Source organism: Pelodiscus sinensis, chromosome 10 (genome assembly GCF_049634645.1).
Source record: "Pelodiscus sinensis isolate JC-2024 chromosome 10, ASM4963464v1, whole genome shotgun sequence".
NCBI classification, from domain to species: Eukaryota; Metazoa; Chordata; order Testudines; family Trionychidae; genus Pelodiscus; species Pelodiscus sinensis.
Genome location: NC_134720.1, coordinates 41,562,713 through 41,586,113, shown reverse-complemented (window position 1 = coordinate 41,586,113; position 23,401 = coordinate 41,562,713). Strand labels below are relative to the sequence as shown.

Sequence of the window (23,401 nt, the reverse complement as noted above, 5' to 3'; positions counted from 1 at the left end):
CTTGCTTCTACAAAAGATGACAAGGCACAGTGAGTCCAGCTGCTGAGAAAGGGAAGGTCAAGTATAATTATATTGGGCTGAAAATTAGTAAACATCCGTGTGCTTAGTTCCACATTGTGAAGGGCTAATGAGTTTTGGACATTACTTACCTTACCTGGATTTGAACTAGTGCCCTTGACATGAAAGCTTCCATTCCTCATTTCACATTACCTGAGCTGTGTTTGTCCCATTTTTCAAAAATCCAGATTTTGATCTCAGATATTCCAGTGAAAATTGTGACTATCTGGCTAATCATGTAGTTGATACATTTGTATCAACTACACGATTAATTGATAAGGACTGCTCTGCAGAGCTGTGGAGGGGGTAGCTCCTGACGCCAGCTTGAGCTGGAACTGAGCAGTCCCAGCTTGCGCCAGGTCCAGGAGCCACCCATGCTGTGGCTCTGCATTTTACATTTAAAATGCAAAGGAGTAGCATCCCGGACCGGCCCTGTCCACTGCCAACAGGGGCTGCTGCAGGCTGCTGATGAAGCAGCCCCTGTTCGTGGCTGCCTGGGCTGGCTGCAGCCAGGGGTTGCTGTTAGAGCAGCCTCTGCATGAGGCCAGCCCGGGCCACTCGAACAGGGGCTGCTTAGTGGCAGCAGCCCCTGTGTGCGGGGAAGCTGCTGGGACCACCACGGAGAGGGGATGCTGCCAGAGCAGCCTCACTTATCCCCACCACTGCCCCTGATAGAGGCACTGGGGGAGGGGAGGTGGGTGGCAACGTGGAGACGGTGCTAAGGGGGAACCCAGCTTTAATACCAGTTCTGTCCAGCACCAGCTCCTGTTTCCGCCCCCCCACCACCCTTGCTGCCTTTTATAGAGGCAGCAAGGGGGGAGAAGTGAGTAGTCTATTCACTAGTCAACTACTCGCTAATATCCCTAGTAGAAATCTAGAGGACTGCCACCAACTTCAGTGGACTTGCTCCTGATTTACACTTGTGTGAAAGAAAAATGGTGTTCATATCAGAAGTACCCAGCCACACTTAAACCAATGTAACAGCCTTGTGATGGAAAACAAAAAGACTGTATCTTAAATCATCAGTCAGGGAAATACTGTGGAAATTAATGTGAAAACATTTGAAAACATTTCAGGACTTTTCAGTTTATTCACAACTGATAACAAAACAATGCAAGCCCTACACCATATTTTACACAATACTAAAAGATTAACTTGTAAAGACAGGGTGGTCTAAAATCCAAAATGCACAAGAGCCTAAATTTCAATTCCCAGAAGGCCCATGACTAGGTGGTTTATAGAAATAACAGGTTAAATACATCATTTCGAGCTACTATTTCCCTTAACACCTGTAATCATGCTGGGAAAAAGGACAGATGGTCAAGGGAGGAAGAGTACAGGACCTAGACTGTGCTAAAATGTCCAGAAGGAATTCTGGCAGAGTCATCAAATGTTTTCCTGACTGTTCCTGGGCAGCATACATGGGTGAAGTGTTCTCCCTTGCCCCCAGAATAGGCTAACTCTGCTTACTAGTTGCTGGGGGATAAAAGGACATGACCCCACCACTTTCTTCCTCTTTTTACTGTGATAATGTAGTTACATAACTAATTCACAGAGATTTGGAAGTAACCAGGGGATCTTAGAAAACCTGGCCGTATTTATTTACATCAGCCTATGCTTTTAAGAAACCCAAAGAAGTCTAAACACAGACTCCTGACCCAATTTTTACCTTGATGAAGTCAATAACTTCAACAGGAGCAAAACTAACTACAAACTTGCCTTGTATACAATAAGGATGTTAAATTGTGGTTATTCAACTAGTCGATAGGCACTTCCACATTCCTCTTTTGAAATGTACAAGAGCCCCAGTGCAGCCCAGGGCCAGGTGGAAGTCCCCAGCAGGGGCTCTTGTGCATTTCAAAGCAGCAGCACAGCATGGAGCCTGGGGCCAGCAGGGGATTCAGACTCAGAGTGGGGGACTTTAAGGGGGGGCTTTGAAATGCCACACAGAGCTGGGGTCAGCTGGGGAGTCCCAGGTTCCCCAGGTTCCGGGGAAATGTCTTGCTGGAGCCCAGGATCAACTGGGGAGTCCCCAGCTGACTCCAGGCTCTACACGTGGCACTACCACACAGCTGATCCCGGGATCAGTTGTGCCATGCTGCCTCTTTGAAACACTGAGCCGGGGATCAGCTGTGCAGCGGCTGCACCTTTCAAAGTGGCAGAGCCGCATAGTTGATCAGAGCTCAGCTGTGCAGTGCTGATCCTTTAAAGTACCCCCTTTCCCCCCCCTTTTGCTGCCTCTATTTGCCTTGATAGAATCATCAAGCGGGGAGGGGAATCAACTAGTCGACTGACTATCCAATAAGCTTAGTCCTTAACATCCCTACTATACAATAATAATTACAGTGTTATTAACTCTCATAATTGTATTTTGAGTTTCATGATATGTGGTGTATTTATTCAAGCTCCATTTACTAGCATTTAGGGCAGGGGTGGGCAAAAGGGCCTCCACGGGCTGGATCCAGCCTGCCAAGCAGGTGGATCCAGCCTGCGGAGGCTCTGGTGTTCCCTTGCCCGCAGGCCAATTAGGGCTGGGGGCGGGGGAGCGCCCGAAGTCTTCTCCGCTCTGCCAGGAGCACCCTGCTTACAGGGTGGGGGGGGGGGGGGCGAGAGAAGAGGAGGCTTCACGTGCTCCCCGGCCCCCAGGCCAATCAGAGCTTGGGGACAGGAGAGCTGCATAAAGCTTCCTTCACCCTGCCATGGCCCTGTGAGGAGCCTGAGGCACTTCAAAGTGCCACGTGCTCTTCGCAGGGCGGGAGGAGGCTTCCCATACTCCCCTGCCTCCAGGACCTGATTGGCCTGGGAGTGGGGGAGCATGCCAAGCCTCTTCCAGGGCATGGGTGCCTAGTGGGAAGGGAGGGCAAAGGGGCTGAGTGTGGGTAGCCCTGCCCCTTCCTGTTTAGGCCACTCCCCTTCCTGTTTAGGCTACTCCCCTTCCGGGGGTGGCCCCTGGGCAAAAATTTGCCCATCCCTGATTTAGGCCTTGTCTATGTAGTGACACCAAGGGCTTGTCAATATGAACCATTAGACTGTGGCAAGCTGGGGGTGAGAATCTGTCCCCTCTTTAGCCTACAGTGGTTCAGTTGTCCATATGCATCCTAAACTTAAAAAACAACGAAAGCTCATGATACCATCTACATGTTTTGTTAATCTATAATGTGCTACCAGACCATTTGTTGTTTTTTAAGTTTATCCTGTACAGACTAACTTTGGGTATGTCTACACTACCACCCTAGTTCTAACTAGGGTGGTAATGTAGGCAACCGGAGTTGCAAATGAAGCCCGGGATTTGAATTTCCCCGGCTTCATTTGCATAAAGCTGGGTGCCGCCATTTTTAAATGTCCGCTCGTGCGGACTCCATGCCGCATGGCTACATGCGGCACGGAGTAGGTAGTTTGGACTAGGCTTCCTAGTCCAAACTACCGTTACTCCTACACACGAAACGAGGAATAACGGTAGTTCGGACTAGGAAGCCTAGTCCGAATTACCTAGTCCGTGCCGCATGTAGCCGCGCGGCACGGAGTCTGCACTAGTGGACATTTAAAAATGGCAGTGCCCGGCTTTATGCAAATGAAGCCTGGGAAATTCAAATCCCGGGCTTCATTTGCAACTCCGGTTGCCTACATTACCACCCTAGTTCGAACTAGGGTGGTAGTGTAGACATACCCTCGGCTACCCCCTGAAGCATATGCATTCTTTTGATGTAGGTTAACAGTTAGTTAATCTGTTCTGAGCTAGTCCCATTCCAAAGAGGACTAGCTCAAAGGAAGGTAACAAACTGTTAACATGCCACAGCAGGGTGCGCATAGGGGTAATTAGCTCCCAGCTGGATAGTGTGGAGGTAGATTCACATCCCAGCTTGCAATGATCTAAATTGTTCTATAGTCAAGCCCATAGGAAAATTAATCAGAATTAACTAAAGAAGCGATTCACTCTGGAAGTGAATGAAAATAAACTAAATTAAAGCCTTTTAATTGTGCCTGAGAATATCTACAGATGTTTATTGCAGTTTAACGAATCCACTTTAAATTCAGCACCTTTAGTTAATTCAGAATAACTTTACTGAATGTCCCCATGAAAAGGAACACATATATATTTACCTGAGAATACCAGTTTTCATATTTTGAAAACAAATACATTTTTAGTCCTCGGAGCTGCAGAAAAAAGCTTGAAGCTCGAACATTATATGCCCCAACTACAGGAAGCAAAGAAAAAGAAGCAAAATTTCAATCTAATGTTTTTAAGCCAAATTAACAGGACCTTTTTTTTTTTTGAACTCATGATATTTGAATGCTTGGGATTGCCAGTGTTGTAGTTTCTACTGACATATGTGTATGTTTGGATGTACTCCATTGACTCTAAATTCACATCAGTGTAATATGGCACCAGACCAACACCACCCTTTTTACCTGTGTTTTTATTGGTGTTTAGTTGTGTCTGTCCCTCCTCTTAAGGTGTTTTAGCAGGTTATGTGTCCCCTCCCTTTTGGGGTTCTGTATTTTACTTTATATAGTTATTTATTGTGTTATAAAAATTTTGTAAGCCGCCTCAAGTATTTAAAATAGAGAGGCGGGGTAAAAATATTTTAAATAAATAAACAAACAATAGAAAGTAGAATTTAACACAGGAGTAAGTCTTCTATTTACTGTTCAAATAATGGGAGCTAGGCAATGGGTGAACAAATAACAATGAAATGTATAGTGTTATATCTTCAGATGGGGTAAAATATTATAGTCTCAATAACTTTAACTGAGCTACAATGATTTCTACAATTTGAGGATCTGGCCTATGTTAAATATATGGAAAAATGTTTTAAGCACAATTTTTATTTAATGACATTCTGACAAGCGTAACATCTCAGCAAATGAAGTTGTTAGAGAGAATGTAATGCCTAAATCATATTTTTTCATATGAAAATTAAAGTTAGAGGGCCTCTCTTGCTTGGACAATCATACAAAAGATGGCAGATGTATTTTATAGCATAGCTATTTGATTGCATTCATAAATCCAGCAGTTATATCCACTTGCAGTTATTTGGGGGAGAGAAGGGAAACAGGAGAATAAGATGAGCCATGATGAACATCAAGGGTCTTGGAGCAGCACTTCATCTGGTATAAATTTGTCATAAATCTACAGAAGTCAATTCCCCTAATAGCAGCAATACAGAATCATGCGCCAACTCCAGCTCTGTACTTAATACATGCCCTTATCTTTGAATTGTATCCAAATAAGGTGAACATATAATTCTCTTTGTTTACATGCTTTGAAGGTCTGTGACTTACAGTATATTCATCAGAATATAATCGATGTATATAATGGCCCAGAAAACATTTAGAGAGAAACTATGACAAATTGATTTTTACACCATTCACAAAACTCCTGTGCTATTTTGTCTTCGTTTAAACTACTATTTCTAGTTATCATATGACATTAACCTGGAGAGTCTGATCATACTTCCACTGAAGTCAACATAAGTTTTGCCATTGACATGAAAGGGTAAGACTATTAGGTCCTCAGTGGGGCCTTAATTTACCACTTGTAACACTATATTTAGTCTGTAGATAAAATATAGTAAACATACTAAATAAACTTTATTTTTCTGTGTGTGCATGAATGATCAGGGGCTTTTGGTTACTCCTGAAGACAATGAAAACCAAGATAGTTGCACACCAGCATTTTGGAAATTAGTCGTCTATCAGTCCAAAGTGATTATACACTTTGTTTTCCTCCTAACTTATTTTATTAGTGATTGTTTAGCATTCTTACCCCCACATGATGCCTTTAAGACTCAAGTTTTCACTGGATCTGCCAATATGAAATCAATTATGCATCAGCACTAACAAAATCCAAGACAAAAAGAAATGCCATGCTGCGATCGTGGTTAATTCATTGATTCTTCTGTATAGTTCTATTGAACCCTTTATGCAATGCAGATAATTTCTGGCTTGCATACAAATACAGCGAAATGCCAGAACTAAATCCAATCAAAAAGCTTAAGAGAAAGAATCAACGTCAGCCACGTATGTGATTCAAGTAGTCCGAATTCTTTGAAGACCTTAGAGGGACATCTGAATCACATATTGTTATCATTTCAAGTGGAAAAGAGGTATAACACTATTTGGAGAAAGTCCCTTAGTTTACTAAATAATAACAACAACAAAGCCAAAATGATTGCTGAAGTTGACAAAATAGCCAACTAACAAACCTCAGCAGGAAAATGCTCATTAATTTAATTTATGTAGGAGTAAGTTTCCAAAATAATGACCAAATTATTTAATGTTCACTTACATTAAAAAGCAGTATTCCATAACAAATCATTACTAGAAAAGGGGGGATGGGGGAAAGGCCTATACTTTGAATTAATACACAGAAGAAAACAAGTTACTAGGATAAAAAAAAAAACCCCACCATGATATTTGACAGTTTCCTAACAATTCCAGTTCTGTTTTGTCTCTTCAGAATATTTCAGTGCAACTTGCTAGAGAAATCTCAGCAATTTCTATAAAGTGGTATGTAAAGCTGTAGCGTGTTTATTTGTTAGGCTTATTTTCACCCTGTTTTTATTGCATATCGATATGTATTTGGGGTTCAGTTAACCAAAATATACAGTAAGAATCAATTTTTAATATATTTAATAACAATAGCATTAACTCTGATACTGTCCTATAGAAGAATATGTTCAACTATCTTAATTCCATGCTCTGTAATTCTTCAGTAGATATAGTATGCAATATATGGCTTACTGAGATACTTTCAAACAAAATGTGTTTCAATCTGCTTTATTTCCTTACACAAAGTCAGCACAGCCTTCTCTGCATATAAACTACATCTCTAAGACTATATATGAGTAGTATACATCTGTAGTTTTAATAAAAAATGAATGGGCAGAAGAAACATCGATTTCATAGTATTTTTCGCCAATCAAATAGTTTTTCTTAAAAAGTTTGCAAACATATTCATGTTCAGTGGGAAGGCAATAAATACAGGCTTTTCATATTTTGGCTGAAATTCCAAATACTAATATCCTAATTGTATTGGATATCTGCTCCAATGAACAATATAAGTCATTTGGTTTCTCATTGTCTATTTTTGGGGAAAACAGATAAATATATCTTTTAAAAACAACAAAACTCTATTCCATAAAGCATAATAATCAGAAATACTTCAAAATGTTTCTTACATTTGTGAGTATGTTTCAGCTTCAAAAAGTGTTTGTGGCCTTCCTTCAAGCTATAAAATGTGGGACATCATCTTACTTTCAGAAAGCTAGCTGCTGTACTGTTACTATAAAGGAGCAACTAAAATTGTATTCACAGTAGTTGCATTATGTGAATTTCTGAACAGGAAAAAGTTGTACAGTTTGCATTCCTGCCTTGAATTTTCACATATGTGATATTATTGGCTGACAGAAAAGAAAAAAATATACTGTCATGCTTGGTTTACCTCAATCATTTATTTCTGAACTAATAAAAGTAAACAATTACCGGATACTGTATATATAGATATATAGATATGGCCACCATTAAATTATAGTAGAAAATTATTTTGATTTTGATAAAATTAAGAAAAGCACATGAAATCATATTTTGTGTATATCTTGTTTTATAGCCATCCATGTTTTTGTTTGTTTTGTTTTGTTTTGTTTCATTAACATAGCAAAATACAATCTTCCTATTAAACAATAATTATCAGAGGGCAGACAATTTTTTTATTATTTTACATTGGCAGGTCACAGTCTAAAAGCACAACCACATCAGGCAGAAATTGCACATAGACCATCCTGGATTTTGAAGACTTTAATCTTTATGCTTCTAACAGAAATGTTCCTTTTAAAACTGGGCATGGTAACCTATATTATATTAAACGCTAGTGGATTTTTTATTAGTTTATCTAAAGAAAATGCCTGAATATGTAGTGTTTTTGTTTTGTTTTCTATGTCACTTCTTATGTTTGTATTTGAAGTTTTTTAACACACTTTGAAGGGTAGTTTTCTAGTAATCAGTTTATGAAAGTTTAATCACTCTCACAGTATGAACCAGATAAGTTTCATTTCATTGAGTACTGCATATTTATCTGTTCCTTGACTTTTAAAAATTTGATTTATATATTTTTAATTCTTACTTATAGCTGAAAAATTATGGCAAGTTAGTGGGTAGTGGTAATTAATGTAGCACTGTGACATCATACATTCACAATGTCAAGATTTTTATAAGGAACTATTTTAGAAAGGACTGGCCTACAAATATGCAGTTGCATTATCTGTAGAAGGCATAGCCATGTCTTCAAAAACCAGACTAGTCTTAAGAAATATGACTCTTTATTTGAGACAGTTACCATTACTTCATTAAAAAATGACAAAACAGCAATAAACATTTTAGCTCTTTAATGAGCAAAGATCAGGTCTCTTAGCCTTGGAATAATATTCGTTATCCAGATTATCTTTATTTCACTCAGTGACCATTAATATGGCCAAAAAGTACAAAGTAATTTTCCATCAAGTAGTATACAATTTTTTGAGTGTGTAATAAGCTTTCATTCTTGAAAAAGAGTAACTGAAAAGAAATGTTTCTGTTACTGCAGTTAGTTTGTCAGAGAGAGTTCTTTGCATTATCTTACAAACTATCAAAATTGCTAGTAATTTGAAAAAATGTAAAAAAAAATCACATAACTGTAGTCTAATAGAAATATAGTACAGGTAAGAGACAGTATTTATCAGGGATGTGCTCTTAAGTCCATCTCATTTTTTATATAAATGTACATCTGATTCCATATCGAAACATTAATAGGACTGTGATATACCGTTTCTGGAAAATAACAGGGGAATGAAGAGTTTATTGTGATTTTAGAACATTCATTTAAAATCACACAAACAAAATGTAAGATTCAGATTAAAAATTTCCATTTGTTGTCTCACTCCATCCTTATGGACTCGCTCGGTCTACATTTGCCTTTTATAGATATCTCATCCAGTGAATTCACTTGAATGGCATGGATAATGTATAGCAAAAAGGGAAATAACTTTACATTAAAATATTATCAGTAAACTTTGTCACATGCACCATGAGTTAAAACAATAACAGAGCTGTAATCAGAATGGTAATGTTGGAGCATTTTTATACTGCAAAATACCCTTCCAAGGAAATCTTTGGACACACTTCATCTTACCAATATGAACTAAATATATTGTAATTAAACCATAGCAAATTATAAATCCATCATCAGAGGTTCCATTAAAGTTGTAGTTCTATAAATTATTTAGGTGGAAATGAAAGAGAACATTAAAAACACAGAAATATATTTTTCCCTCTGGGATTCACTCAGCGAGTGTTCACCACTATATACCTAGAATACCATCAAATACCTTAAAGAACTACCGTAATTCCTTCTAATACTGAAGCTACTGTGAATTATTTTACTGTAATTACTTTTGCCCCTTTAAAAAAATCTTCCTTAAGTTATGCCAATTGATGGAGGAAGCTTCTACTAAAAACTCCAATGGGATGAGAAGAATTTTAATTACGGCTTAATCAGCAGCACAGCCACCAAGCATATAAATTATCATGCACATCGTGCTAAAAATATCCAGTTTCCTTTATTCCCACAACTTTTATACTGACAGCACTTATGTGATAATGTTATACCTGCCAGGCATTAAAACTTCATTGTTTGACTGGCAGATTTCAGCATGAGCCCCTTACTAAGGCCTTAACAGCATTGGTGCTTTGTGCACTTATCCAAATATGTCAATATGGACTACACAATAAAACAGTTCCAAATAAAAATTGGTGAAAATTATCTGACATTCCATTAGTGTGTCCCTTGTGCATATTTATAGATTTTTTTTTGAAAAAAAAATTCAGTCAGAGTTCTTTTCTGTTTGTGTTGCACATGCCTAATTCCATTATGTAACTTAAATCTTCAAAAAATTAATAGTTGAATGTGAATGAAAAAGCATCATTCAGGACAATTGCTTCGAGCAATTGCAAAGTTTATTTTAAGTTCAGTTGTCTATATGTACAATTCATTTTTTTCAAAACCCCAAAAGTTCTTGATATGTATATTCACATAATATTTCTCCATATTTAAATAGTAAGAGTCAAGTAGGTTGAAAGCCAAGTAATCTTCAGTAATGTCACCTACTGCAATCCATCAAAAAAAATAAAGTTTGTTTTATCTTGTCTGGCTATACCCTGGTTGTTGAATGTGAATGGGGGTGGGGATGAGGGTGGGGCAGAGTATTATTCTGTCCTCCAGTAAAGGTATTGAAGGTGTGTAGGGGCTGAATCCCTGGTATAGTGTTGGGAATCATTGTAATGGTGTTGGGTGTCATTAAGGGAATGTCATCAGGAGACCTTCTCATAGCTAGTGTGTAATCTGGGGGACAGGCGGTCCGAAGAACCACCTCATGTGGATGGATGGACTCACATTCATGATCCAAGTCAGTGTGCTTCATCTGGAGGGACATTATCTCCTCTTCTTGTGCATGGGCAAGATCATTGGTAGTAGTACGCTGAGGGCTACATCTCCTATGAACATCATGTCTCCTCTTGTCCTTTTTGTAGTACAATGCTGCAAAGGCCAAAATGTTTAGGAATAGCAAAGACGCTCCAACTGCAATAGTAACACTCAGCTCTGTGGAATAGTCCCTTTGATCCACTGAAAATGGACTTGGCTGTTGTTTGGGATCATCTTGTTTGGCTGTAGGAAAGGCTGAAGTAACAGGTACAGAATTTTTTCTTGTTGGTCTGAAAGTAATATCAGTTGATGGCACTTTAGTTGTGGTCGAGGTATACTGTGAAATGTCGTTAAGATTGTGCAGATGAGGTACCAGCTCCAGCCAGAGATTCACTTTATTAGCCCTGTAATGTTCCTTCACGCGTGGTTTTAATCCAATGTGAAGATACAGTTGGTCTTTTTGAGAATATCTGGTCCATGCTACTTCCTCAAAACGATTGGGTTTGGTATGAATGAATTTTGTATCTTGTGGGACAGGTTGATTTGGGTCACTAGAATATAAAAAAGATGAGATATAAAGTCTGCATTTCAAAAGCAACTATAAAATTAAGATTTGGTATTGCATTTTAACACTTATTTGGAAGGGAAGAGGGGAAGGTCAGTGAATATAGTGTCTATGGAATTGCAGGCCTACTAGCAATTAGAGCCAATACAATGCAAATGGGCATTGCAAGCTTCCCCCATGCCCTTCGTACTCCAACCCCAATTAGCATCTAACATCCCAGTACTTTTGTCTTGAGGAAAGATTGGCAACAACATGACAGTATTACTAGTGATATGGATTAATGCCTACTAGGCTGTGGTGTCCAACCAGTTCAGAATTAGCCACATTCAACCAAACAAATACCCACATTGTTCAAGCCAACTAGCCACACTCAACTTGCCAAATAGCCACATGTGGCTAGTGGCTAGTATGTTAGACACCACAGTGAGAGTAGTAGGGCAGGTCAAAAAGCTTATTTTTGAGGGGGGTTGCAAAGTTTATTTTTATTTGTAATTTAAATCATAGCCTCTGAATTCGGGTCTTCAGAGGTGAAAGGGCAGTGTGCTAACTCAGCACAGCACAGGGGCATATCCACGGGTAGGCCTCTGCATCCAGCCCACCCATCCCCATCAGCCCACCCAGTGCTCCTGCCAGGGAGTAGGGCCAAATGTCAGGGTTTACTCCACTCTGCCAGGTGCTGCAGCTGGTGAATGGGGTCAGGATGCTGGGGCTTAACCCCACACCCCTACATTGCCCACCCACCCAAAGTCAATGCTCATTCAAGTGGTCCCTTCTGGCTACACCACTGGTAGAACACACATTGATTGAAAGCCCAATTGAGTAATTGAATGTGGAGACGTAATATGAGGACAGTCATCGGCACCCCTCAAGCATTAGTCTATCTTACATCCATAAATGCCTGTACATTTGAATAAGTGGATATCATTTTAAGACTCAGCTTTCCACATGCTGTGATGTTGGTGGCATTTTGCACTCTAGCCAACCAAAATACCAAAGTACAGTCAAGTATTGTGTTTAGTCACATGACGATCTGTTTTTAATGATGTACTTTATAACTGCTATACGTCATGTCAGTGTGTTCCTTAGTCACTGTAATACACGTTACAATTTCTTACACAGTCATTAGACTTAAATAATTGAAAGTGTTATCAGTTCCAGCAGAATTCCCCATATAAAGTCCAGAGAGTCTCTCTCAAAGCATCAGAATCTTACAAAGCAGAATTTTAAGGACTTTTTAAGGCCAGCTACAGATCTATGAGAAAGCTGAACATTAGAATGAAAAAGATAAAACCATCAAGGAAGCTGCATTTGAAAGGCCTTCCTTTTTATGTACAAACTATTTAACACAGTGTTATGTACAAAATAGCCACAGGGACAATTTTCCCATGTGCTGACAGAATGCACAATCTTTAATTGAACTGAGAGGAATTAAAAACATACAACTCCCAGCCTAAACCTACAATCTTTATTCACATGAATACTTCTCCATGGACCATGCATTTCCCAAATTAGTCCATAAGAAAAGATGGCAGGATCAGGTCACAATTACTCTCTATCTAATACTCACCCAGTTTTTGCAAAGTTTGTCCAGTATGTCATCACCACTGCGCTTAGCATGACATCATTTTTGGAGAAATTACAGGGAAATAATTCAGTAGGACCAATCATCGGGATTCCCAGTACATAAGGAACCTCATCCCCATGGGCTGCATCTGCCCAAGCAGGTACCTGATCTGTTTGGCAATGATGGTAAAAGGCATAGAAGTATGTAGGCGATCCAAAATTTGAGTGAAGATCTGCTGTAGCCACTGCTGGTGCAACCCACTGGTGATCAGTAAACAAAGCTAGCAGTGTTTTCCTTCTTGTCTCCGGATTGTGTCGGTCTGCCCAGTCAGTATACATAAATTTAATAGTTTCTCTCAATATATCTTTGCCTTCAGGGTATCCATACAAGTTATCGACAAAATTGGAAACAGCAAAGTCAAAATCACTAGCTGATATTCCATCTTCGCTATCAACTATATTTTCAACAAATTTTAAACCTTCTCCTTGGTTAACTCCCAACATTATGTCATAGTTGAGAAATTCTCCTTGTTCCATCAATATCTGAGGATCATCTGGTATCACATCACCATCAATTACTGGTCCAAAGGCTATATGGTATCTTGCTGGTTGAATATCCTGGTCCACAAGTTCTCTATAAGGCTTCTTCTGTAGACACTCTACTAATTCTACAGTGTCTGACATGTTGCAACCAACTTTTGTAGCCAACATCCTGGCGTATTTTGCAGGTTGGAAACTAACTGCCCAGCTGGAGAGAGCTGTTCCGCTTTGAGCTATTGCTCTTTGAAAAAGTCCTGTGGAGGGAAAAATATTTTTAAAGTACCGAGGTGACCTTTATAAGCATGTAGCTGGTTAATGTTTAGATTAGGTTTGTGGGACAACAGGAAACCTTTTATTGTTATTTTTTAAAAATCACTAATAAATAAGTACAGAAGGTAAAATCTGCGTGTTGCTGTAGCCACATTGATTGTGCATACACAAAAAAAGCACTGATGTCCATAAATCCTACATGGGTAGATAAGTAAAACTGATGCAAATGCCAATGCATAGCAACTGAGGCTCTGGAAACAGAGAGTGGGGAGAAGTTGCCTGATGCCATATCTCAGTCAAGATAACACTGTTTGCTTTGAAAAACTCACAATACTAATATTATTTTATAGGGTTGGAGAAAAACCCAGTCATGACCTGCAACTGACTGATTTCTTCAATATTGTTCAAGTCATCAGCTGCTTGCATGTATAGGACCATGTTTTAAACTGAAGATTGAATGGGACTTAAAACACTGTTTTTATAGACTCTATTTAGGATTGATCTTGGCTTGAGGAGTACAGTGCTTCTCAATTGGGTATTATAATAAATTTTATATTCTGAAGTCATGCAAAGTACGGGGCAGCATTCTTAGCTGATTTATCTAAGAGTCAAGGTCCTTTCTTGTAAAGGGTCCTATTTTTAATTAAGGTTGATGGTAATCACATTTAAATAAAAAGGGAAAGGATATGTTTTACAGTGAACAACCTCAAATATTGCTTTGTGACTTACATATGCTCCAGTATTCATTTCTGAGAGATGGAGTGGAGGGGGCAGATTCTGCTGTCTCTTATACTTGTGTACACCTGAAATAACTCCCCTAACATCAGTGCAGTTACTCTGGTGTTACTGAGAGTAGAACTAGCACCGAAAGCTCTGTTCACCTGTACACAAAGGCTTGTTTGAAACTGATGTTTTCTAAATCTTTGTCCACATCATGGGCAAAATCCTGGGCCTACCTAAGTGAACAGGAATTTTGCAAATGGTTTTAGCGGGGACAGGATTTTACCCCAGCGCTCTAACCATGGCTCATGCAGTAGATATGCATGAAAGGGCGATTTGATGAGGAATTCTGACTGGGCGGGGTAACACTAGAGTAGCTGATCCCGTATATTTTGTGCTCTCCTCTAGGCTGGCCCATGGCATCTCTTCATCCTTTCCTCATTCCCTTTGCGGGGGCTACCTCTGTTTCCAACAAGAATTTTGAGTGTGGCCCCTGTGCAATGAAGTAAGAAAAGTTTCTCTATGCAGCAGGACTGACCTCGTCCAGCCCCTGCACAAGTTGAGGGGGCCTGGGCAGAGTGTGTATGGGGGTGTTTGGCTCAGTGCTCCCAGAAGTGGCAGGGCTTTAGGCAAAAGGGGTGGAGCTGGGGAAACCGCAACCCTCAGTACTGTCAGAAGCATGCTATGCTGCCCTCCTCGGCAGCTCTCATAGTGGTGATTTTAAATTGCTGGGCCGCAGGGCAATTACCCTTTTTGTCCCCTCTGTTGGTAGCCTGGATTCTACACCAGGGGTGGGCAATAAGCAGCCCATGGGTCAAACTCAGTTCTGCCCACAGTTCTGTCCAGACCCTTGTTTACCAGCACATCTGCAGGTATAGATGCTTGCAGCTCCCAATGCCACTTCCCTCAGCTCCCATTGGGTGGGTGATCCATGACCAATGGGAGCTTTGGGCGGCCATACCTGCAGATGCATAGGTAAATAAAAAGTCTGGCAGCCCACCAAGAGCTAACCCTGGCAAACTGCATTCGGCCCATGGGCTGTTTTATTTTCCACCCTTCCTCTATGCCATACTTCTAGCAAATCATAATTTAGTCCATGTTAGGCAACAGATTTTACCCTTCTTGCTAATGAGTTTTAAAGCTTTAAGACTTTACCTGTATCATTGTAGAAATTCCACAACTGAAGGACAACAAACAATTTGCCATTGTGCAGTCTATTGGAAAATATTTTGTAATCTGACAAATTATGAAAAATGCTTTTTGATATATATACACATTACACTAGCTTTAAAGTATATTTGGCCAAAATTTTATTTACATCGGTGCAAATCTGGAGCAATTCTAATGGCATGAGTTGAATTACTAAGAATTTGCTATAGGGAAACTGAAGGCACCAGCTGACCCTTTGTCACTGACTTATGCAAACAAAATGTCTTTGAGGCATAGCCCGATGAGCAGCCAGTATCTCCCACTCCAGTGAACAGGTGTTGCAGCTTATTGGCTCATTTCAGAATTTAGGTCTTTAAAAATACAAATTATGGCTTTCATCTTGCAATGTGAGGTGTGTGGGTACACTCAGAGGCTGAGTTAGGGACCAGCCTACATTAGTCACTGCGTAGGATGAGTACCATACTCAAATGCCAGTTAGAATTAATTGCTTGCATGAAAACATTAAAAAAAATAATCTCTGGAGAGTTTAAAATCCTTGAAGATTATAAGAAAGGCCAAACTTGCAGAACTTTAATTTGAACTAGTATCTGGATGAAATATCTAGCTCAAGCACATTTCTCGATTCATGGGATAGGTCATAACTGAGTTTGGTTGAGTAAGAACTGAGTAAAAACTAAGTCAGAACCTCAGAATTAGAGCCACAGAAAATATAATATTTATAGGGCCACATTGTCAGTCGATGTAAATCAGCTTGAAGTGAATGGATTTGCGCCAGCTAAGGATCTGGCCAATAGGATATATGCAGCAGAATACCAAATTGGAATTTTCTCTAGGATGTAATTCTTAAAGCAATGTAGCTTTACTTTATGTGCATACTGTGTAAATCTCTTTTTTAATCATTCAGAATTATTTTATAGACCAGTTAGAGCAAGTTACAGGGTAAGGAAGTGCTGATATAAACACTATAGTTTGTTAAATGGCACATAAAAGGCCAGATTACATTAAAAGTGATCAAGTCCTCTGGCCATAAAGCTCAGTTCAGTTACTTTAAAAAAATCCTTCTGCTGAACCATGTTAGTGAAAAATGGATGGCACCGAGAAAAGCAATTTTCATACTGTAACTGATTTCTACCAGCAACAATGAAAGGAAGTGAACAAGATTCTTTTAGGAAATATTCAAACTTTTGGCTCAAGGGGCTGTCGCCTAATATTAAAATGGTATTAATGCATAATGGGTCATACTTTGTTATCATTTGGATAGCAGAGTCCTACTGATGTAAATAATAATTTGCATCCATAGATTTCAAAGTACTTTACTAAGATGGATAAGTGCTACAGTTCCCATTTTGCATATGGGGCAGCTGAAGCAAATTATTTAAGCACTCCATCTTGCATGTGCTGTGTGTCTCCCGGCACCTGTAGAATGCTCTAGTCAGTGGGGGTATGTCTACACTACCCCGCTAGTTCGAACTAGCGGGGTAATGTATGCATACCGCACTTGCTAATGAAGCCCGGGATTTGAATTTCCCGGGCTTCATTAGCATAAGCGGGGAGCCGCCATTTTTAAATCCCCGCTGCTTCGAACCCCGTGCAGCGCGGCTACACGGGGCTCGAACTAGGTAGTTCGGACTAGGTGCCTATTCCGAACTACCGTTACTCCTCGTGAAATGAGGTGTACCGGTAGTTCGGAATAGGCACCCTAGTCCGAACTACCTAGTTTGAGCCCCGTGTAGCCGCGCTGCACAGGGTTCGAAGCAGCGGGGATTTAAAAATGGCGGCTCCCCGCTTATGCTAATGAAGCCCGGGAAATTCAAATCCCGGGCTTCATTAGCAAGTGCGGTATGCATACATTACCCTCCTAGTTCGAACTAGGAGGGTAGTGTAGACATACCCTGGGGGACAACAGCAGTCGAGTAGGCACTCAGCATATAATAAATGGATTTGTGCTTCTGACAACGTTTTATTGTGTTACACATGACTATGGAGAGTTAGCTGACAAAATGCAGATCATGGCTGATCCAGTCATTGCAGATAAAAGCATACAATGTCCAGGATTACATCAGCTACTTGTAATTAAACCAACGACCAAACGGTCAGTCATTGCAGAGAATGGAACCCAGGTTCCCTGACTCAGCCCCGTCCTTAATCCACTATTCCAGAAATGACCCTCACTCTGAGTTCTACTGGAAAACTGAGGGCATGATGGGGCCCAGTGATTATACAGGGTTATGTGCACTATGCCTAGACTAAGTTCTGACTAGTCTATTGCTGGCGTAAAATGCTATTTTACAAAACATGTTGAAAGTTAACATGCAAAATATCTATATAATTGTGTCAATTTTTACATGGATTCTACACTTCTACTTCAAGATATTTCATGTATTAAAGTGGTCTTTGGAAAAGGTTAAAATACAGTTATTTGTTTAAAAAAATAATTATTTTAAATAATTTTAAAATTAAACTCATCATCCTAGGAATCTATTTTCCACAATAATATTTATATAAAAGAGAATTAGCCTGATTCTTCTCCCACTTACATCAGTGTAAGGCCAGATCCAAAAGCCCATTAAGACTTAGTGGGAATCTTTCCACTGACTGTGACATCAATAGACTTCGGATCAGGCACTTGATCAGAAATATATTCTATAGAGGTGAGTGGAGTTACTCTAGTATGAGCCTACCATCTGACCCTCCATGGAGTTCACTGACATAAATAACAGGAAATTCAAGCTTTATGAGTCTCTCCAGACTCCATAAACAAGAGTTTTCTGTCATCTGCATATATGAGGAAAGGATAATGATAGGATGGAGTAAGAAAAACGTGATCAATAAGTAGTGGCCATGCAAATAAGAAAAAAAAAGTGTGTGGAACTTTGGTGCCAAAATGGAAGAAAAAAATGTTTTTGGCCTCAAGAAATATGTCCATAATTTCCTGCTGTCTGCATTAACTAGAGAAAAGATGTTAGATATGGAATTGAAAAAAAACATATACAAGGAAAAATTAATTTGTGACCTTGATGCTTTGACAATTTTGGCTCATGCATGCAAAACACTGAAACTCTTTTCTCAGAAGACAGCAAGTGAAATTCATGCAGTTTCAGACAAAAGATTTCTGAATTAGGCACTTTTTTCTCTTCCCACTAGATAACAGTGTTAAGCATTTCAGCCATTAGCTTGAAAACAAGAACCATGTAATTTTTTTTCTTTAAATCCTGTTCCTCATGAGGAACTATACATGCCTTTGATGACTGATTGAATGTAGTCAACTTCATTGACTTTGAGCATCTCAGACTGGTTTTCCAAAGAGGACACCCTCAGGTAGGAAATAAAAGAGACAAAAATGATGTACTGTGTGTGTGTTTCAGAAGTCTGCTGCATAAGTATTCCTACAAAGCTCCACAGGAAATGGAAAGAAAGCCACCCAAAATGTAAACCCGCACAGAAGAGTTGAGGGAGAAGGCAACATACAGCCTTTAAAAAACCTGATCATTACTGAGTTGAACTCAGCAGTCCTTAGAAAGAGAGAGAGAAATACAGAGCATCACATAGTACTAATGGTGGTGGCATGCAGACACCAAAATTGTCAAAATTTGCAACCTGCATAATACCTTTGGTTGAATTGCTCCAACGGTTACCTTCAGAATAATGGGATAAAGTCAACAGATTGACACATGAGCCGCCTGCACCGGATCCAAAAACAGTTATTCTTAATGGGTCACCACCAAAGAACCCAATGTTTTCACTAGTCCATCGCAAAGCCTGGATGAGATCAAGGAGGCCATAGTTTCCTTTTGCTGCTTGATCCCCAGTACTCAAGAAACCTGCAAATGTAAAGAAAAAAAGGGAAAAGATTTAGCACGTGCTCCTCATATTATGCTTGTTGCACTATCATCTCCTCAGTTATGTTTGAAATGTATCTGGAGCTAAGTACTATGTAAATGCATCATTTTTAAAATATTCACTTGGCAATGATTTACCAGTGACTCATCCTTGCTACAGTAAATCCTTTGGTGTTCAGTGTAATATTAACCATGATAAATGAATGTGAGAATTATGTAGGTGTAATACAGAATAATCTGCTCATTGTTGTATAAAACTGGGACTAAGTCAGCAAGGACCCATGGCATTTCAATGTAATAAAGGGATGAGGGTAAACTCTTTGGGGAAGGAGCCATATTTTCTGTAGGTGAACAGTTCCCTTCTCGTTGTGGACACTGGTGAAATGCAACTAAAGTCTGATAACAATGCATGAATTTGAATGGAACATCACATTTTATAGCCAAATGTCCAGCTTTCCAAAGTGATTATTAAAAGAATTGTCAGCTGAACTTAACACACGTCTGTTTTAGGACTGCCAACTTTCTTTTCTCACAATACCGAATATCCTTATTCCACCGTACTCCTTTACCAAGCCCCAGCCTGCACTCACTCCATCCCCCCTCCCTCTGTTGCTTGCTCTTCCCACCCTCACTAACTTCATCATTTTCACTAAGCTAGCTCAGGGAGTTGGGGTGAGAGATGGGGATGCATGTTCCAAGATGGGGCCAGAAATGAGAGATTCAGGATGTGGAAGGTGGCTCCATGCTGGGATACAGGGTCATGGTATGTGTGTGTGGGAGTGGGGGGTGAGGGCTTTGACTGGGGGTGCAGACTCTGTGTTGGAGCTGGGGATAGTGGTTTGGGGTGCAGAAGGGTGCTCTGGCATGGGGATGAGAGAGTTACAAGGATGGGAAGGGGATCAGGACATGGATAGGAGGTGGTGTGGGTTCTGGGAGAGGTATTTAGAGGGTGGGATGGTGATCAGTGCTGGGGAGGGGCTTGGTGCTTAGAGGGGCTCCACAGATGCAGGCACTATGTGGCATTTAGCTCACACAGCTCCTGGAAGCAGCAGCATGTTCCCATTTTGGCTCCTATGCAGAGGCACAACCAAGTGGCTCTGCATGCTGCCCCATCCACAGGCTCCACCCCAGCAGTTCCTACTGGATGTGGCTCCCAGCCAATGGGAGCTGCAGATCTGGCAGTTGGGGTTGGGGCAGTGTGCAGAGCCCCCTGACTACCTCTACTCAAAGGAACTGGATGGTGGACATGCCACTGCTTACAAAAGCTGTGTGGATCCACAACAGGCAAAGAGCTTGTCTCAGCTCCACTGTGCCTCTGACCTGACATTTAGGGTGCATCTAGACATCAGTGCTATTTCGGGATGTTTCCGGTATCCCAAAATAGCTATTTTGCATCTTTTATACAAGCCAGTTATTTCAAAATAGCTTTTGAAATAACGGGATCATTATTCCACGTAAACCTCGTTCCATGAAGATTAAAGGACGTTTTGGAATAGCACCGTATTTCAAAATTTGGCGCATTTCGAAGAAAGCTATTCTGAAATACACTCAAAATATGCTACACAATTTGCATAGCTCAAATTGCATAACTTATTTCTAGCAATGGGTGCAGCGTAGATGCACCCTTACAGCCCAGTCAGCTCTGCTGACTAGCGCCACCAGTGTTCCTTTTTGACTGGGTATTCTGGTAAAAAAACAGACACCTGGCCACCCTACCTGCTTAGCAGCAAGTTATATGAGCATAGGAGTCAGTTGGGCACCCAGCAACCCACCTGGCATGTGTGAGTTTGGTGCATGCCAGAAGGATCACTGTTCAATTTTGCAACCCATAGATTGTGGTACAGATACTCCCTATTTTACCACATTGTCCTCCCTGCCCTGTTTTTGTCTCCCATTGGCTTTACTCCCAAAAAGATTCAATTTATGTCAGAGGGCAGGCTGGATTGTACAACCTACGTGACTCTCCTACTCCCTGAGCACCAACCCGCATCCATTAACCTGGGTTAACTGAGTTGGCATTAAAGGATACACAAGGCAATTTGAGCTGCTCTAGTAACTCTCTAAGCATTAAATAGATAGGAGCTTAGATGTAAACCAGGAAGCACATGACTTGTGCCCTTATAGTCAGATTGGGGATTGTATTAGGTGAAGAAATGAGTCCTTTTCCTGTAGTCAGCAAAGGTTTAAATATCAGCATTTTAAAGAAAACCAAACGTCTCCACTTGTCTATGAAACTGATTTCACACACACAAAATGCACAATGTAACAGCCTTTCTACAAGCATCATATAGAGAAGTACCACCACCAAAGCATTTATTTTCACATAAACTAGATATTAGTGGGTTCTCTGTTCTACTGAAATTTACAGTAATTTAGCTGTCTTTTGATGCAGAGATCACCATGCTAAACAAAAAAGTTCACAATTTCACAGTAGTTTTCCAGAAGAAAGCATACAACAATTTTCTCATCAGACTCAGGGTAACATTTACAGCAATACCTGGAACTTAAATTCAGAATAAAAACTGCGTATGATATTGATGGGGAAGGAAGAAAAGAAATTCATTATTTTAGCTTCTAGTTACTATGTCCTTTTAAAAAATATCCCTTTTGTTATCCAAAATACCAGGGCATAAGCAGGGAAAAGCTGAGTTTACGGACTCTGTTGCATGAATTGAGAGAGATGACCATTAACTCTAGAAGACAGCAGGACAGTGACTGCAGAAAAACAGAACAAAACGTTTAGGAAGAGCTGACAGAGGAGGATCAAGCTTTATTGTAATTGATGCCCCTTTCCAGTGAGAAATACCGGTAGATACAAATCAAGAGAAAAAAGGTTTCTGAATATTTCTTATCTCAATGCATAGCAACATGAAGACCACGATTTCAAGCATGGCGATAAAAGGGCTTGAGCTAACACTCACTGAAGTCAGTTAAAAGACCCCAACTGACTTCAATGGCACTGGAACTGGTCCCGAGTTAGGCACCTAAATACTAGTGTTCTGATGTACAGAAGGGATGAGCACATTCAACTCTGAAAGCAGTGAATTTGAGCTGGTCTGCCCAGCTTCTCAGAAAAACAGATCACTTTTCTCTATAATGTGCCAAATTTTAGGCACCCAAGTGTGAACTCTGAACCCGGAAGGGTGTGGCAAGATATTTGATTCAGAGTTCTACACCTGCCTGGCTTCTACTGAGAAAAAACTCAGATAAGTATTGATCAAAATGTTGATATTTATCTGCAGCCAAAGAACATTTGCCCAGCATGAATTGTCGGAGGCAGTGACAAGATAAGAAGGTCACATTCCAGCTTCTAGTTCTCCCATATCCCTTTGGACATTCAGCTACTGCTCTTCGTCTCTTTATGCTCAGTTCCTTTTTGGCACTTTGCCTCCCTCCATCTCTCCCTTCCTCCCTTTCACTTCTGTTCCTCTCTCACTAACCTTCCCAATAGCAGCTCCACTTCTTCTCAGGAGGAAAGTCAGACACTGCATCTTTTGAGATCTGCATGTGTATAATACACTGGTCAGAAGTCCCTTTTGTGCTCTATCCACAGATGTGAATGAGTTATACACCCCTCAGCTACAGAATATGTTTCTTAACTCAAGTTGGGGAGCGTCATACTTTTGCTCTACTGTTCCCCAATCAAATCCCACGTGGGCAGAGAATGGCTACAGAATTTGGCTCATTCCTTAAGTCTGTCCTTTAAAAATTGTATTGCAGTGATCACCAACCAGTCGATCGGGATCTACCGGTAGATCTTGGAGCCTCTGACAGGTGATCCTGACTGGTTTGGCCAAGAGACTACCATCAAGGGAAAGGAACTTCCGTTGCCCCTCTCCCCACTGTTGCGCTTCTCCTGCCCTTTGCTTTGGAGCTGTCCCCTCAGAAGCCTCCTGATTGCTGTGCAGGGAAGGAAGAGGGGGGTGCTGATGTCAAGGTGTCCCTCCCACTTTGTATCCTTTCTCCACAGAGCAGAGAGGGGGCACCACAGGGCTTAGGATGGAATTTGCTGACTGCTTTTGGGAGTGGTGCAGGGCCAGGGCCAGGCCAGGGATGAGTCTGCCTTAGCCTCACTGCACCACCACCCAGGAGCCACTTGAGGTAAGCAGGGCCCAGCTGGAGCCCACATCCCAAATCCTACCCCAGTCATGAACCCTCCTCCTGTGCCCCAAGCCCCTGCCCTAGCCCGAGCACCCCTGCATCCAAACACCCTCCCAGAGC

At 40.7% G+C, this 23,401-nt stretch overlaps 1 protein-coding gene across 11 annotated transcripts in view; it reads right to left on the bottom strand.

Annotated features, from left to right (window-relative positions):
* Positions 1–7,484: 7,484 nt before the first annotated feature.
* The window catches only part of NLGN1 (neuroligin 1), a 676,946-nt gene continuing 661,029 nt past the window's right edge, over positions 7,485–23,401 (bottom strand). For 8 of the 11 annotated variants that reach the window (XM_075937978.1, XM_075937977.1, XM_075937975.1 and 5 more), the window contains 3 exons: positions 18,950–19,162; positions 12,646–13,435; positions 7,485–11,064 (listed from right to left, as the gene is read on the bottom strand). In XM_075937978.1, coding sequence (XP_075794093.1) covers positions 10,242–11,064; positions 12,646–13,435; positions 18,950–19,162 — 1,826 coding nt within the window. In that variant the 3' untranslated portion in view covers positions 7,485–10,241. The remainder of the gene's footprint in view (positions 11,065–12,645; positions 13,436–18,949; positions 19,163–23,401) is intronic. The other 3 variants (XM_075937979.1, XM_075937981.1, XM_075937983.1) reach the window with 1 other exon arrangement.